The sequence below is a fragment of the Trichoplusia ni genome, chromosome 14 (genome assembly GCF_003590095.1).
Source record: "Trichoplusia ni isolate ovarian cell line Hi5 chromosome 14, tn1, whole genome shotgun sequence".
Lineage (NCBI taxonomy): Eukaryota > Metazoa > Arthropoda > Insecta > Lepidoptera > Noctuidae > Trichoplusia > Trichoplusia ni.
The window spans coordinates 10,524,568-10,542,480 of NC_039491.1; the positions used below are offsets into that span (position 1 = coordinate 10,524,568).

At 33.3% G+C, this 17,913-nt stretch overlaps 1 protein-coding gene across 2 annotated transcripts in view; it reads right to left on the reverse strand.

The window, feature by feature from the left end:
- The window catches only part of LOC113500707, a 175,898-nt gene that overhangs the window by 10,896 nt on the left and 147,089 nt on the right, over positions 1-17,913 (reverse strand). The window contains exon 3 of one of the 2 annotated variants that reach the window (XM_026881590.1): positions 13,452-16,961. The exons of the other annotated variant lie outside the window; for it this stretch is intronic. Within the exon in view, the coding sequence (XP_026737391.1) occupies positions 16,923-16,961 (39 nt within the window). The 3' untranslated portion in view covers positions 13,452-16,922. Of the gene's footprint in view, positions 1-13,451; positions 16,962-17,913 lie in introns of those variants that run through there. 2 annotated transcript variants of the gene reach the window in all.

The window sequence follows — 17,913 nt, forward strand, 5'->3', positions numbered from 1 at the left end:
TATTAAATTAAATAAACAATATTTGAATGTCGGAAAAAGGTTCTAATTACCAGGGCACACCTTTTCATCACTGAATAGAAATTACTTGACGCAAGGTTTCAGTTCTGAATAATAGCTTAGTATTTTCTGCGAAAATTATGAGTTCCTGTTTCAGAAAATCGACCAAAATGCTAATGAAATTGTACGTTACCTTCGAACCAACAGTCTGTATCTAAATCTATGAAACTTTCAAATTTTTCAACTATTAATAACTACTTAGTATTATAAGTAACTGGCTGACCAACCAATTTATAACCGTACTATCGTTGCTTAACCTCGATCTTTTTTTTTATCATCTATGAAATTTCAACTGTGTATCTATCACGTATTATTAGGTACAGTGTGATGGTAGATGGGCAGACATACAGCGGACCCTCCGTAATAGGGTAGCGTATTTAAAAGGCTGTTGCTGTTATAAGCAGTTAAAAAATATTAAATATTAAAAGAATCGGCGATAACCAAAAGTGTCTTACCTATGAAGAAAAACAGTCAAGAAGCTACATAAGAATAAGAAACTTGACGTATAAGTGGCCCTTTCAATTAAAATACTCAACATTGTATCACTAAAGAGTCCCCTCTCAATACCCCGATCTCTTTTGTCTGCCATTTCATTATTAACTTAAATAATCTTCAAACCGTTAATAAGTATGTCCTCAAACTTCTATAACAAATAAATTTCAAAAGCAAAATCATCAGAAGCTGTTAAACAAACAAACAGACAAACAATGAGAGCGACCGGCTTTGTTATAGTGAGGGGACGTTATCGCCTAATAAAGCCTGAGGTTAAATATCGATATAAACAAACGCTGATACGTTTCACGTCGGATGTATCGTAAATGTAGAGACGTGATCATGTTTATCGATTACAAAAAAAAACGAAAATGGTGATGATATATGTATTTACTGTTACGGTACTCAATATCAAAGTATTTTAAAATTTCTCTATATTCAAAAATGTGTACTAAGTATTTTCACTTTCCTCGAGTAACTCGCCCTTCAGCCAAAAATTTGACCTGACACAGGCTTATTACGCATTTACCTAGCTACGTAACATTAAAACCGGCCCTGAAAAAGGTACGCAAGTCGCAACGTTGGCATGAATTATAATTTAAAATTCAGTTTCATCGATATCGTTACCTCCCTAGGCGCTGTAGTGTGAGGTTCTATTTTAAGGTTCTCCTTGGTTAGTCCGCCCACTCCGCTCCGCTCCCCCCACTACACCAGGGACACAAAACATTCCCCTGGCCAATAGTCCGGGAACATTCACTCGTACAAAGTTGCCTGATTGATTTTAATTTCAATATTTTCTTTTCACGGCTTTCGATTTTTATATTTATTTTAATCAGGCCTCACTTTGATCTAAATTTGTTTACCAAAAATAAAGTTCACAATTGGCTTAATTTATATCGTACCGAAAACCAATTTGGACTAAGCTTTACTGAAAATATGATTGATTAAAAACGGGATTATATTTGTATTGAAAGATTATGTATTCATTTTAAGTTATAATATTTATGCGGGCGACAGAAAGTAATTGAATAGCGAGAACATTGAAAATGTTCATGTTACCTTCTATTCTGTATTTCTATTTGAAACTGTATTCGAATGCATAAATTGAATTGAATAAAATGCTTTCAGAAATTAAACATCGAGACAAAGGAGTAAGTTAACAGAAAAAACTCTGTAATTCCATAAGCTCGGAAAATTGTTTGAAACGAGGAAAATTCATTAGAAATATTCGTGTCCTGAGAGACTTATAAAATTAATTGGTTCTACTCCAGCTGGGGTAAAAAATTGTTCGTTGTTGTTGTGAATGTTAACAAGAAGGACATCAATCACTCTAGACAATGGCTTTGTTAAGCATGACCACTATCATAACATCCTCTAAATATTTCACGTATGTGATAAAAAGGACCTTTTATGTTGCCTCCTTGCTTTGACATAGAAAGGGTCTATTTCGAGATGTGATAAGACTTATAAGCCCTCGAGAATAGATTGAAAATAGCTAGACTTTCAGGTTTACGTCTCTGCAAGTATGTAGCTCGATAGATTTGTTACTATTTTGTGTACAGAAATTATTAAATAAATGCTAAAATAAATTTTCTGAAGTTAAAAAAACGATAATTATTTATAATCAGTCTTTTCTTATTTATCAGAAGCGTTCAATAGATTTATTAAATAAAAAACGAAGAGTACGCTTAGAGAGTGATTGATATGAGTCGCGACACAAAGGGCCGAATACAAAAAATTGTTTAATTTTATTTGGTCTTTCGTTCCGCAATCGCAAAAGCGCATTCGAAAACGCTAATTAAAACAGTCCAACTCATAAAATATTTGCTAAATATAGTAATTTACTCGCTTCCCCCCAGGCTTGTGGCGCAGTTGTGTGACGTAAAGTGGTGTGGGGTTCTATTCTCGGCCGCGCGTGGGCGAGCGTGCCGGGGGTCGGGGCGTACGGGGGACGCTATAGTAGGCCTAATGGGGAAAGTTAGAAAGCTAGGTAATGTGTGTGATTTTAAGGGTAGTTATGGTAATCTCAATAGCAATTTTTCACGCTTTTTATATGTGGTAAAGTTAAATTTATTCAGCCAAGGAAGAAAATTACGTTTATGTATACACAACAAGATTATAGGTTTTGTGCTTTTATGATGTTGGAAATATTTTCTTGTTCTCATATTTTTTGTATAAGACTTAAGGATTCTGTAGAGAATTTGAAAGAAATATAATTTGGTACAAAATACCTACGTACGTGAAAAAGTTATTGAATATTTCGTTTTTAAGAACCTTGAAACTCGCTAAAGATAATAATTTCATTCGAAAGTGCTTTGACGCATGTAATATTACGTCACATGAAGCGAAACTCGGAAGAAATATCTCCGGACCATGCAAACTCAAGTGGGCTCGGGACCACAACGGCATTGCCCAAAGGACGAACAAAGTCGTAGCTCTAATTGGGTCGCGAAAATATTAAATGTAAACAATGTGCTGCGGTCCAGTCCACAAAACTACGTAAAACACAATAACGCTATTTGCACTGAAAAGATTGCTATTATACGGAATTGAAAAAGAACAATTGTGGGTTCAGCTGTGTTTGTTAAATTTTTAACAATAAGTGCTTAATTAAATAAAAAGAAAATCTGTTTTTATGGTTTTGCACTTTGAATATTAATTGAAGAAACATTGAAATAGATGACGTCATTTCTTTCAACGAGATTACAAATATTTTTGAGGTTTCTATACCACTTTCATGCAAGTCATACATTGGCCCTCTTTTTGAATAAATAGGAACATAAATAATATATCCTCGAAAGTAGTAAAACAAAAAATTATCAACATTTTGGATCCCAAATACAACTAAAACGACTCCCAAGTTTACTTAACGGTTTTTAGTTTCCATAAACCCATATTTTATACTATTTAGCTACTGAATCCCAATTACTGGTAAACGTAGGACCCTAAGGTACTACGGGTTGTCGGACCTTTATCACTCTTTACAAGAAATACGAAATTTTTACAAAAGAATAAGCAGAGGAAACACTAGTAATAAGATTCAATGTTCCCTTTATTAATGTTAAATTATTTATTGTTTGTTTCGCGTGGTATTGGAGCGTTCTATTTGATTCGCGTTGGGAGTACGAAGCATTGTTATTCTTATACTAATAGTTTTCAAAAGGGCCATTTGTTGGTAAAGAAGGTTGGGTTTCATTTGTTTTTCTTGTTTAGGCGAAGGAAACCCTATAATGTCGGCTAAGGGTTTACAATTTTTTTATTATGAGTTGTATTCTGTATTTTGAGTGAGGATTGAAATGGAAGAGTAAAGAAAGTTTTTAGGCCAGAATCAATTTTCTTAGAGCTAGAAATATAAGTTAAGGGAAAATAATTAGGCGATAGTAAGCCAAGGAACTTTTTGTATTAGCATGCAATACATAGATAAAAACATTATTTATGGGAATGCAGTTTTTAGATTGGTCATGTTTTCACGGCAATGTTACTCATTAATAAAATTATAATGTAGGTAATTGTTGGAACTTTTATCTCTTGAGAAAGGTATAAGATTCCGTAGTACGTTTTTTACAGGAATTCTAATTATAAATGTATAAAACGGGGAAGGGACGGGTAGGAAGAAAAACTGCTTTCCAAAAGAACGAAACGTTAATTATGAAATTAATATTAATGAGATTCTATAAGGCGCTATTGGTTTCATTTGGAGAGTAGAGTTAAATTATAGATATACCTATGTTTTTGTTAGACAAATTGTGAAGGTTAATAGTACCAGTACGATAGAATACCAGAAGGGGTAGAATTGTGGACTAAGTATAGTGATCGTAACATAAATATAGAACAAAAATGTTGATATTATAAGCCGGTTCTAGATAATAAATAAAATAATACGTTACTGCGTTTCATTACAAACAATTGAACATTTCAATATTTTTTCTCATCTAGAACGCGTAAGAAAATTAAACCCATAGGGACGTTGTAAACTATTAATAACATATCCCAAAGTAAATTCAATACGTGATAAACACGAGTAATATTAGAATATACCGAAGAAAAGTTCCTTATTAAGACATGAAACAGGTTATAGGAACAGATATTGAGGACAAATCACTAACAAACGAAACTTTCGGGCAGAACACCTGAGTCGTTAATGAAGTAGTTATCGAAGTTTACGATGTAGAACTATAGAGCCTTCGGTGTATAGGTGTTTGGGCGTGTGTTGATGTGGTAGCTAGTGACGTCATCATTTGGTTTCGAAATATGAAGACATGGTATTGTTTATTTTTTTATAAAGATTTTATTGTTCACGCTATTGATAGTTTGTTAAACACAAAGTATGAGTGCCTTTTAATAGTTTAAAAATCATCAAAAAGGCTAGCATAGAACCTTTTTTTTTGGTTGCATTTGTCGCTAAGCTCGCTAGCTTAGTAAGCACTTAGCTTTTCAAACGATACTGAATTTTATTAGGGCAAAAATAAAATAAATTTAACATTTAATGACCTTAAAAAATAGGTAAATTGAAGTATAACACGGGTTTCTACAATAAAGGGTTGTAAGTCACAGAGTCGGGGAAATTTGTTTGTTTTGTACACCCTACCAAAACATTAACATCCGTATTCTTAACCCAGTAAGGTGGATTCTTGCAGTTGTTTAGTTTCACAGACTTGTGGTAGGGTGTACGATGTCTCAAGCAACGGTACAGCCTCCCACAGTCGGTCTTTGGTCTATGTCAGAACATTAACATCTTTATTCTTAAGGGAATAAGGTTGATTATTGTATTTTATTTTCACAGTTTGTTCAGAGTGTACAATCTAATATAAATAAGAAACAAGAGCCCAAGTAAACGAACCGTTTCGGGGCTTCTCTACAAACTGTTGAAAGAGTTTAGTTCAAGAGAAAGGTTGAGATGGAAACACTATGTACTTGTATCTAAGTACTACCTACACTGGTATACAAGTACGTTCCAACATATGTACATGTGTATGTGTGAGTGATGTAAACAGAACGTGACAAAACGTTTTAGGCATACTTTAACTGGTTTTTTTTCAGATGGTGTAGCTATACAAAACTTTGAGGCAAAGTTAGGAAGACAGGCATACCCAAAATTAATTAACTCCATGAGCGTTTGAGATACGTCCATCGCAAGCCGTTTCGCATTGCCGCAAGAAAAAAGTCCTTAGCACTTTTGAATAAAAAATGGTCAAAAAATTTTGATGACAAAAATTAAATGTAAACATACATAATTATAATTTCCATCGCTAATAAACGGCGGGTAACATCATAAATATTTATATTGCGAGCCACCATCTTGCCAACTTCAAAATAATATTTAAATAAAGTACATAATATTTTCTTTTTACATTTAAATATATGTTAAATATTGGGTTCCCAATTTTAACTCAAAATAATTATACAGTGGGTTTAAGCAACTCGGAAAAAGTAGCCATAATATGTAGATAGTAATTTATTAAGCACTTTTTCCTAACGATTCTTCTTTAATATGTCGGAATTTCTGTATTTTTACCTAAACGAGCACCAAAATAAATTAAATGTTATCAAAAACATCGAAAAATATTTAAGAACGTATTAACCTGATTCCGAATTCAAAAATAACAGTGTCAACTCAAAATATAACAATCTGTCAAAGCTTTCAAAATTAGAATTACCGCGATCCTAAAACAATAACATGAAGTGTTATTCCCGCCAAGAAAAGGTCGAAACGATAAAAAAAAGTAGAGGCAAAGGAAAAAATTACACAGTTCCTATTCTTCCTTTCACAATTAGCTAAAAAGCTTCTTGGTTTATCTGTGGTAGGCAATATGGCTCGCATCCGGGCAGCCGGCTGTTGTTTTTTCTCCTTTTGTCTTTCATTTCGATCTGAGTCAAGTAAAGTATTTTATGAGAAAGGTTTATTAGAGCCGAGTCTCGGAAATAAAGTCAACCCTAATAGATAGTTTTTAAGGCCAAAGTGGTTTAATTTAGTTAGGAATGGATTAAGGGAGGTGAATTAAAATGTTTTAGCTGAATAAATTTCAGTAAGTGAACGTTTTATGAAGTTTAGAATTGTGATGTTTTGTTTTGACTAGTGAAAAAATTAAAGTCTTGGCTAATCGTACACACTGTTGAATACATCACGTAAACAGTTTTTACTATAACTTACATTATTCAGTAGCTTAAAGTTTGTATACTTAATACAGTGCTGGTTTTTAATTAAATTACCATTTATATAGTAGTATTAATCCTAACTAAAAAGAATTGTAGAATGGAAAACAAGGTTTATAATTCTCAATCGAGACGTTCTTTGAAAATCTATCAACATTTCTATTTCAAGCTCCATTGAGATAGAAATAGCATTTTCAATTATGCTAAACAGTTTCATTTAGGTTCAAATAAAAAACAGCTGTTTCTATAGATCAAACTGGAATTAACAATATACCACTTATTAGACATTTTCATTGAATGTCCAGCTATATTTGAAGCACGTCAAACAGCTTATAAAAGCAAGTGAGGTCACGTCTATGACCATAAGGACCCAATCAATCGGCGGATGTAAAAAAGTGGTCCTAAAATCCGCATAGAAAAGGTACTACGTTCACAAGTCAACAAAACATCGGACATCCAATTTAATTATTAATACAAAGACATGTAGCCCCAAATTCTTGTATATTATTCAGCAAACTAGCCATTGGCTAAATGTCACACAGTTGCAAGCTTTGTCTTCAAGAATCCGGATATTTTCATAGTAAACGTTGCATTTAAATTAAACCCTAAGTTTTAGGACGTAGGGTATAGAATAGGTGTGAGTAGTTGTTGCGAGTTGAGCTTTTATGTTTGTGTTGTGTGTGGAGTCAATGAATGTCAAGGGTAGAACGTAGAACCTACGTCGGTGTGAAACGAGCGTATGTCGCTAATAGTGTGACGCCTGATGTATGGTGATAAGCGGAGAGGAAAGCGGAATAAATACAAGGAAAACTTAACTATGTATTTTAATAGAATGATATATTTGAGTGTTTAAATTTATTTTGAATGGATATTGAAATAATTTATTTTTATAAACGCTATAACGTTTGCCCTAGATTAATCAATTTAGTTTATTATTAAAATAAAGTATTGATAGTTCATTATAAATTGTCACTGACATATAGTATTTCGTATAAAAAAAATTCAATGAGTTTTATTAATTGTTGAATGTTAATTGGCAATCAAATGCAAGATAAGCTATGAATTGAAACTAATTTAAAAATCACGAACAAATCTAAATATTACGACGGTTTGAATCACACTCATAAAATATTACCTAATTAATGTCATTTTAATGAATTCCGGTTCGTAAATCGAGATATCAAAGACGGCGAAAAACAATAATACAATGTTTATTACATTCTTGAAATAAATTTATGAAATATATTTTTTGTTTGCAAAAAATACAACACTCCCGAAGGCAATAGAATATGGTCAATACTACAAAGTTGCAGATAAAGTTAGTAAAAATATGAATTTATATGCATAGGTTAACCCTAAAACTGTGATATGATATAAAAGGATGCGATTTGAAGTCGCGTTTAGCTTTAGACAGACTTTCCACATTTTAATTTGCTTACTATATTGTCACTTGCTTTTTAAAGTCGCCAAATCCGTTACCATATTTCTACCTAATAATTAAATTAGTCGAAATGTCAGTCACAACATAATAATTATTCACGGATTAACACTAGCTCGTACAGACAACCTCAAATCATTGCCAAGGAAACATTGACATGGACTTTATAGTTACAGCTTTAGAGTCTATTTTATAACTTACTGTACGAATGCTCTGTCGTACATTGTACGTTGTAGTTTTAAACACATTGCCGTAGTACTGCATTTTATTTAATAGTCGCTACGTAACTAATGTGTTAATTGTGGTCCGTGGTGTAAACAACGCAATTAGAGTTAAATAATTAAGTCTCATCATACTTAATTATTTAACTGACATAAATAAATGTGAACACGGTGGCAGAATACGTATTATTAACCCTCTATAAAAGTTGAAATACTAGAAATAAAATGAAATAATAGCTGATTACAATTTTATGATATATGTTGTATCTGACGATGATCAAGATTATGTGTGTATCCATTGTAAGCTGTGCGTTGGCCCTTATGTTCCTATTTTACTTTAATTTTTGTAATTATAAAACCTCTAATTTATTTGTTTTTTTTTTAATTATGTTAAATTTTTGTTTTTATTTTATGACGTTAAATTAACGTTTAATTTTTGATTTTAGTCGGGAACTAAAATCAAAAAATATACCGCGATAAAATCCGTACAAGTAGTTTGATTTCAATGTCTAACATTCGCACAAACCTAAGAAACCACTATGTAACCTCATACAGTAAGAAATATAATCCTTGTGTCACGGGAGCTTTCACAAACATTCAAGTCACAAGCATAGACACCCACACTCAGGACAAGCTTTCCAGGACCTATATACCACTCGGCTATCCGTGACCCGTCCATAAATAAGCTTTTAAAATCAATCTCGCTTTTTACTGGATCAAATAACGTCAGTTTAACAAAACTAGTAGTCATTAATTTATTACTCATTTAAAATAAGACTTGTAGAATCCAATGTCATTATGTCAAAAATGTTTAATCGCCGCAAAAAATTGTAAGACGTTGATAAAATGTATTAGTGTATTTCAATATACCAAAGGCTTAACTAAATGTAAATTAGTAATATAACATATAGGTATTTAAGTGTATATAACGAAATAACAACACAGTTATTATGTAAATAGTTCGCGTGTAAATATTTCACAGGCTAGGCTTTATAAAACCATGATCATTACTCAAAATGCGCGAAATTCATATCGCGAAAACAAACTAACAGCCATTTCGCAATCCATTGCGCTGTGTGTTTGCACTTTACATCGTAATGACTCTACATTCGCAGCATCGGATTATGATATTAGCGAAAGCATCGTATGAATGTGACACTTTGTAGAGTCTTGTGAATCAAGAACTATGCAATTTATCGGCGTTTTATTAATGACTAGCTGTTGCCCGCGACTTCGTCCGCGTGGCTAGAAGATATAAGTTATGATTTTTTTTAATCGATTAAGTTTTTAAAGTCCAACCTTTTGTTCGTATTTGCAAGATTTTTTTTGTTATCTTGAACTTGAACTTCCTCGATAAATGGTATATTCAACACAATTTTTTTTTTTTAATTTGAACCAGTAAGTTCAAAGTTCCTGAGATTAGGGCGTACAAACAAACAAACTCTTCAGCTTTATAATATTAGTGTAGATAAATTATTGTAGTTTGAGTTAACGGTTAGAACACGTTCTGAGTTAAGATATAGTTCAAAGATAAGTTGATACATAAGGCTTTGTGAACAGATTTACTGAATAAATTGTATCTCTTAAAATGAGATCACTTTGGGTGTTACTTTTAAGTGACTGATTATAACAAATTCTCTTTGCATTCAACGTGCTTATGTCTATTTCATATGAAGCTTATGTTAGACATATACTAATCTATTTATTTTGTGTTCTTTTCGTGCCATTGATGTGCACTGCACTCTCCTTCCATCTTTCTCTTTATGTTTATGTTATATTAATAAAGAATTATTCATATAAACGCTATTTCTATAAACCCATTGCTACTAGACAACATTAACTTAAAGTGTAACTATCGTATGATTTGCAATACATTACGTGGTCACAACTACGAGCATAGAAACTTTCTGACCATCTACAGCAATGTACTGCGTACACGACATTTCTCGGGCTTTCAAAATCAAACCTGAATCTTTAGTGAAGGCGGTAATATCAAAGGAGTTATATTTGTAGTGGTCAGTTCCGACTCAAAGAGCCGACAAAACCGTTGTCATAAAGTGTTAGTCGACTCTTAGTTAGGTAACTGGTGATAATATTTATGAAGGATAGCTTGCTGCACGATAAAATGTTGGCAGTATTTATACAAGTTATGTAATTAATTTCCGACTGCACAGATAGCTCAGTGATTGTGGTCACCATGCGAAACTCACTGTGTACGACGTGGCGCGGTTTCGATCGCCGCGTAGTAGTATAGACGTATTTAAAAATAATAACCCCGACGTCCGTGAGGAAGAAGTTTTATAAAAAAAGATTTGAGTAAGTAAATTCCAATGAAATTTACGAATTTTTTTTCCAATGCAAAGATCTTCATCACTTTTGAGACTAAATTCAGAGTTCTAAAAACTCAGAAATTCTAAATAGAACTAACAATTTATCTCGATAGCGCTTAGTAACAAAGTACAATAACGATAATTTAATTAACTATCATCAACCTACATTCAATCAGGACAGGTGATGATGTATATATCTCCGACACATTTTAATTAAGAGTATCAATTAATAAACCGATTAGTCGGAACAAAAAAAAAGATTTATTTCAAAGGCATTAACGTTACATCCTGTCGGCGATTACTTGTTAGGGTTCCGTATCCAAAAAAGGTAAAACGGAACCCCACTACTGAGGTCCTGTTGTCTGTCCGTCCAAACGTCTGCAGATTCAGGCAGTGGAAATGTTTGTGTGAATGTGGAAACAAAAAATACTGAAATCACAAACATGACTGATGTATCATAAATTGAAGATGATTTGATACATGAGTAGGAAATAAGTGAATGTTGAAAGTGAAAAAAATATGAGAACATCTATATCATCATATATTTCAGAAACCAATTAGAAGGTGAAAAGTTTTGCAATATAATAACTATGCCAAACGCTCTCGAATCATATAAAACGTCATTAATCCAAAAACATTCACTTAAAATGTATTTATGTGCATACGTATGACCCAATAAGAAAAAAATGTAAACCGATAGAGCATTTACCGTTCGCGCACGCCTACTTGCACAAGAGCTCGAAGGCTTGCACTGATAAACGGCGTACTGATAATAGTATGGCGGCCAGTCGACCCTGATCGCCATTTGAAAGGCACTCGGCGACTACCGAACTATTTTTCCATACATACCTACCTCCGTACCTATGTATGTGCATAATTTTAGAAGAAACTGAGTTTTGCCCGCGGTTTTACGAAGAACCAAGTTTTTTTTGCTCTTTCGAGTAAGTTATTTAATTTTCAAGGCTAAAGCTTATAATTTTAGAAATGCCGGCGGCACCGGATTTTGCGGTTTTGGGTGTCAGGTAACCCGATACACTCTATCATAATTATTATAGAATGAGGTTTAATTTTGAATTATTTTTCGAACTTTAGAAAAAGCCTACATTAGACACAACTATATTTTATCCTTTCCCAATGCTGTTGAAACGAAGATTAGAAACATTGTTGCATTAAAATTAATTAACAAACAAACGTACCTGTAAGAAAATAAACATAAATACCGTTACGGGCTTTCCTGCTGTGTACAATATCTAATCAAGACTTGACATGTTGCATAGTTTCTCACAAGAACACCCATCTTGAGTGAAATCACAGCTTCAGACTTAACCAGTGTCGGAGGTCACCTAATGTATGGGCAAACGATCAAGCCTGATATCTAATGTCTACCCATCTGTCCACCTAATGGCCATTTTCGCTACGAGCTGGAAGTTTATGTAAAATGTCAGACGTTTACACATTCAGGTAAAACTATCCGATGTAAAAAAACTTGTGCTCGTACTAAAAGGTGTAATAGTAAGTGTTACCGTTGTAAAAGCGAGAAGCAGCTATATACAATTTAGAGCGCTGTCTTGCTTTAACACTAGCATCAGATCTGCATGTAGAAGTTAGAGTTCGGAACAAGATCTTGGGTTCGGTGAGTTGGATTGCTACAAGACATTTAAATAGTCTAATGGAATTGTCGTATCCTGCATGACTGAACGTATACGTTAACGTTAAAATAAGGTTTCAGATGTTTTATAACCTTCTAGATAACAGATATTTATGTGAGAGCAATGAAATGCTAGGTCAGTGGTGAACTTAAGAGAAAAGAGCTATATATTTCAATTGTTACTCTCAGACTTGACGTACAAACAGTATTGATTTAAACTCTGCGGAAACTTTATAGATATGGTTAGGTTATGGTATCGAACATTTTTGTAAGTCATGCTTTGTGGAAATCGTAAATATCGATAAAATTACATAAATATAAGTGTTCAATTCACGTATTCTGTATGAGATACAGATTCAGACAAGTCAAAGACAACATTAAAAAAATCGCTGAAACGTAAGAAATTAACATTTCTTGTTGTGAAGCCTCGTTAACTAGATCTGTCATTTCTAATGATTCCGCAATTTGATCATTGCTAACCCTTAGCAGAAAGGGGGAATTATGACGTTTTTTATCACCAAAAGAAATAAATAGAATAAAAAAACTTCAGAGCCAAACAACCAACAACGCCTCCATTAAAAATAATTGTTGTCTGTTATTTATTACGTAACTTTAAAAACGAGAATTAAATAAATCAAGTTGGAACCTGCTTTATGAATTGGCGAACAGACTTAGCAAAAAACAGATATGAACAGGAACTAGTTTTATTACAATAAGATATCAAGTGGCGCTAAAAATATTAGATGTCTAAATGGACAAGGTATTTATAATTTGTAAGCTTACACGGAATTTGTTCGAAACTCTATCTGGTAAAAAAGGACCTTCGGAAATTCTGTGTCTTCTAGGCTTTATGATTAGTTTATATAACAAATTGAGAAAAAAAATGGCGTCTGCTACATGTCAGAATCCCTACTACTATTATAAATGCGAAGGTAACTCTGTCTGTTTGTCTGTTACGCTTTCACGTCTAAACCACTGAACTGATTTTAATGAAATTTGGTACAGAGATAGAGTTGACCTTGAGAAAGAACATAGGATAGTTTTTAAACGCGATATAACCGACCTAGACGCGGGCGCAGCCGCGGGCGAAAAGCGAGTAATAATATAGTCTTCATTTGTTTGTATTTTGTAATGGGTGGATAGCTTTCATAGTTGTTTGTATGTTTTGTCATAACTGCAGGATGTCTGTCTATTTGTTTTCCTATGTGTTTGATCCGTATAATGTCGAGGAAGAATTATTGAATGATCATTGCGAAAATTTTGCTAAATGATTTATAAACAAACTGACAACTATCGCTTTTGACAATAAACTAGACAATTAATACTTTAACAGTTAGCATTTCCCAACTTGACGGCAATATTCGCTGTCGGTGCGCAACGAACGTTCACATTACTTATAACTATTACTTTGTTATTCATTATAATTTATTTATGATAATTGTGTTGGCATTAAACTGATTACAATATTAGTATTTTGTTTGCAGCCGGTTGCGGCAGTCTCGTTATTTTCCAAGATAGGTTGTGTTGGTCTATATTTTAGTAAACGGTATTAGTATTAAAGGCCCTCGACTATGGAAACTAGCTGTTGCACGCGGACCCGCCCACTATAAATCGATAATGATCAAACGGGAACATAAAAAACTATCCTACGAGTTAATCCTGTTTATAAACTATCTGTCTACCAATTTTCGTCTAAATCCGGTCTGTGGTTCAGAGAAGCAATCATTCATACATCCATGCAAACCCTGAGCAACACACTTGAGCGTTTATAACATTATAAAAGGTAGTAGCATGTTCTCCATGCGTCAGTATATTTTTAACATTATAATATACCGTACTGAAATCGTGGCTCCGATAACAACAAAGGTGAGACTCTAACCTCAACAGTGACAAACGTAACATTTGTTCAATACGCAAACGTCATTTGACACAACGATATCGCTGTCTTATAGAAATCTGAGGTGGTTTTATTTCAATGCAACTCTGACATGGCATTGTCGCACATTTCGCACGTGTTGTGTTCCGTCATCTGTAAGTTTCAACTGTCTTGATGTCACGATTCAGAGCCTGTTGACAGGCATATTAAAAGACAGCACAGCCTTATGTTGTGTTTTTTTTCGTTTAGGTAAAGAACTCTTAAAACAGTCAACAAAACTGCTGTAACTAAGCTTTGGAAATAAAAAGAAGTAAATTAATTAGGTATGAATTGAAAAAAGTCACGAGTTTTCTTAGCGTCCACAAATCATTTAAACTTCTACGCATTTAAATTGGGTCGCGGACTAATTAGTTTAGTTAATAAACGTAAAAAAACTGTTTGCCTATTAAGCGGTTTATTTATAAAAGGTTTGTATAAAGTTCTCACGGAGCGCTCGATTGTTTTACAACTCATTAATTGTTTATAATGTAATTTGAGATTTCAATACTTATTTTGATAATGGACAAAAGTCGATTAATGAGGAAGTAAATATTTGATGTGTTATTTGTATTAAGCCTATTAAATATTAAGACCGGTTTAAAACAATAAGTTAGTTTGTTGATGTTTTAAGAATCTCGTATACTAAAAACTTTATTGTTTCTAGAAATATGTTTGATAACGTTAAGTACAATTAATTTTAGTTTTTTATAATGAATATTTCTATAAAAATAATTCCGAGAGCGGACGTCTCAATCCCTAAGGTAAAACAATCTTGCGATAAAAAGCCTTGGTACAGGCATAAGTTTTGCGTTTCACATGTATCGTTACAAACTAGCCTCACAACTCAAACAATATGTTTACCAAAAGAACAATCTGACATGTTGAACCAATCACAATTTCAATTGCAAAACGTTCAAAAATTCAACATATCAGGTAAAACAATATTACAAGGAACATGCAATCGGTACGGCAATCTTTAAGGCTGTGTGGGACGCTAATGCTATTACAAGCGAATCAGCCGCCCACATACTTATGAAAACGTTGAAATGTGTAACAATTGAATAAAATATGTAGAACGTTCGTTTTGTGTATGGTAATGTGAATGTGCCTTTTATAAATGTTTCGGAAGAAAATATTGTAATGAGGTTTTTGTTTAGACTTGGTATGTATGCTAATATTTTTATAATGTCTTCGAGCAAGGAATGTTGTCGTTTTAGTATGACAAAATAATGATCGAATGTTCATTGTAATATTGTCGAAATTAAATCTAACTACAAAATAAATAACATTACATAAAACAGTGTAGACTTCGGTTGTGTCATATGATACCCCAACAAGAGGTCTCCCACCGTATATAACATTTTTTTAAGAGGTTCCGTATCCAAAAGGAAGAAGCAGGAGCCGATTACTAAGTGTCCGTCTGTCTGTTTGTCCGTCACTAGGCCGTATCTCATGAACCGTGATAGCTAAACAATCAGACTCACACATGACCGGTTTTGATATTACACGTGCCACTGAAAGGCAAGCCGGATGCAACAACTGCATAATAATATATCAATAAACAACATAGCTTACTATTACTTCACACTCGTAAGCTGTCCAAGCTGCCATATCAGTGTCAAGATAAAAAACAAACAAAAAAAGATCGCGACATTATCGACATGCATATCTGCCTGTAAAAGGCTCGCGTGGGGGACTATTACTAAAATACCTACCAACCCACGTGAGTATATGAAAAAGTATTAAAATCTGTAACAGTTGCATAATGCATTCGTGTCGTGTGTCGTGTGTTGTTGTCCTTGCCACGCCTCTTACGCAAGACATACTGCGTTTAATTATAATAATTATACTCACAACCTCATACCTAACTAGTTTTGATATAAATGTGTCGCAGGGTTTATTTTAGAAACACATTTTCATACTAAGTACTAGTTTTTGTGTTATTTTTGTGCTTCTACAAAAGTCTACTCTGAACCGCCAAAAATAAATCCAGCCAAAAACATTAAATTTTAACACTCTGTGTTAAAATTTAACTCAGTTTTGTGTTTTGTTCAACTTTGTGCTAAATCGAAAACAATAACTCTATCGTAAACTAAACGTTCTCTAAAACTTATAACGCAATTTAAACCGTTATCAGGTTTAGTTTTACTTAATTAATATGACGTTTTGTTTGATAAATGTTACATTTCAGACCAGTTGTTGCGTGCCTAGTGTTTCTAGGCTTGCCTAACGTAGACAAACGCCTACTATGGTATCGATATCAAAATGGCAATTGTCGTTTCTATTTTGGTCCTTTTATACAAACTTATATTTGGATCACACGATATTAAATTTTGTGGTATAAAAAGGCACTAGCTATTTACAAGCTATTTTGATAATAGAACCCTTTGAAGTTAGAAGTTATAACTTTATCGAAGCTAATTGTAGTGTTTTGTTACATAGACTTGAAAGGCAAATAAATCAAATGCCTATAAGTCTCTTTATGACATAACACAAAAACCTGATCAACTGTTAATCATAAAAGACCAAACATTCCTAGGTAACGTAACAACCAAGAATATTTTAACATACAAGGGATTCCCTAGTACAGTGCAATTCGTTAGTGTCACAATACCTGCATGTAACTTCACTGATAAGGCTCGTGCAAATTACAAGAGATAGCGGTCCATTACCGATAGCCGCGATGTACATTTTCCGCAACATTTACCTGCGAACAAAACATTATGTTGTTAGCCGGTTATCTTAGTAAAATACTTGAAAGATAGTGCGTCTGATTTGTGGGGGTCTATTACCACAACTCGGCCCGTAATTTCGACTTGACTTTCTTTGAGCGGAATACATGTTTTCTCAGTATCGTTTAGTTTTTTTGTGTGATCTTAATGTAAATACAGTTTTGCCTTAATCATGTACAAGGAAATCGAAGTAGTAATCGAGCAAAGACCAGAATACCGCACATACTACATAATTTGCCTTACAATACTCGAATATGTTTTGCTAAATACTATCCGATATTTGAATTCTAATTAAATATTCGCAAAAAAATGCAGGCACGTCGTAAATCACATGTCTTATTGGATCATAAATCTGTTTCGTGATATTAGATAATTCCTAGGGGTATGGCGGGGGTTGAAAACGATTGGTTTCAAATTGATATACGCGTGATTTCATTGGCTGTAATTGCAATATCGCGGATTTATAACTGGTGTTATATGACCATTAAACATCCTTAGAAATACGAGACCTTAAGAGGCATAATTCCAATTAAAAACGAATCTAAGATTCATTAGAATTACGGTACTCAACATTTTTTTTATGAAGCAACTCTATTGGGTTTTAAAGTGTTTGTGTAAGAAATATAGCCTTGTAAAAACATTAACTTTTTTTATATGGCAGGGACAAAAAATTACGTAAAATCTAGCAACAAACTAGAGCTAAACATAGAATGTTATCTGAACCGGAAGATGTATATGTACAAACTGCCAACGTAAAAATAAATTCAGTGTTAAAATTGTTAAATGAGCTGTGTGAGTATAGAAACACTCGTGTGACACTATCTGAGCTAAACACTCCGGTATAAAACTAAGTCAAGTTGGTAGGGTTGACCAAATTGACATAATCGTAAATAAACATTTTCATAGGAAAATTGTCGTCTGCAGAAT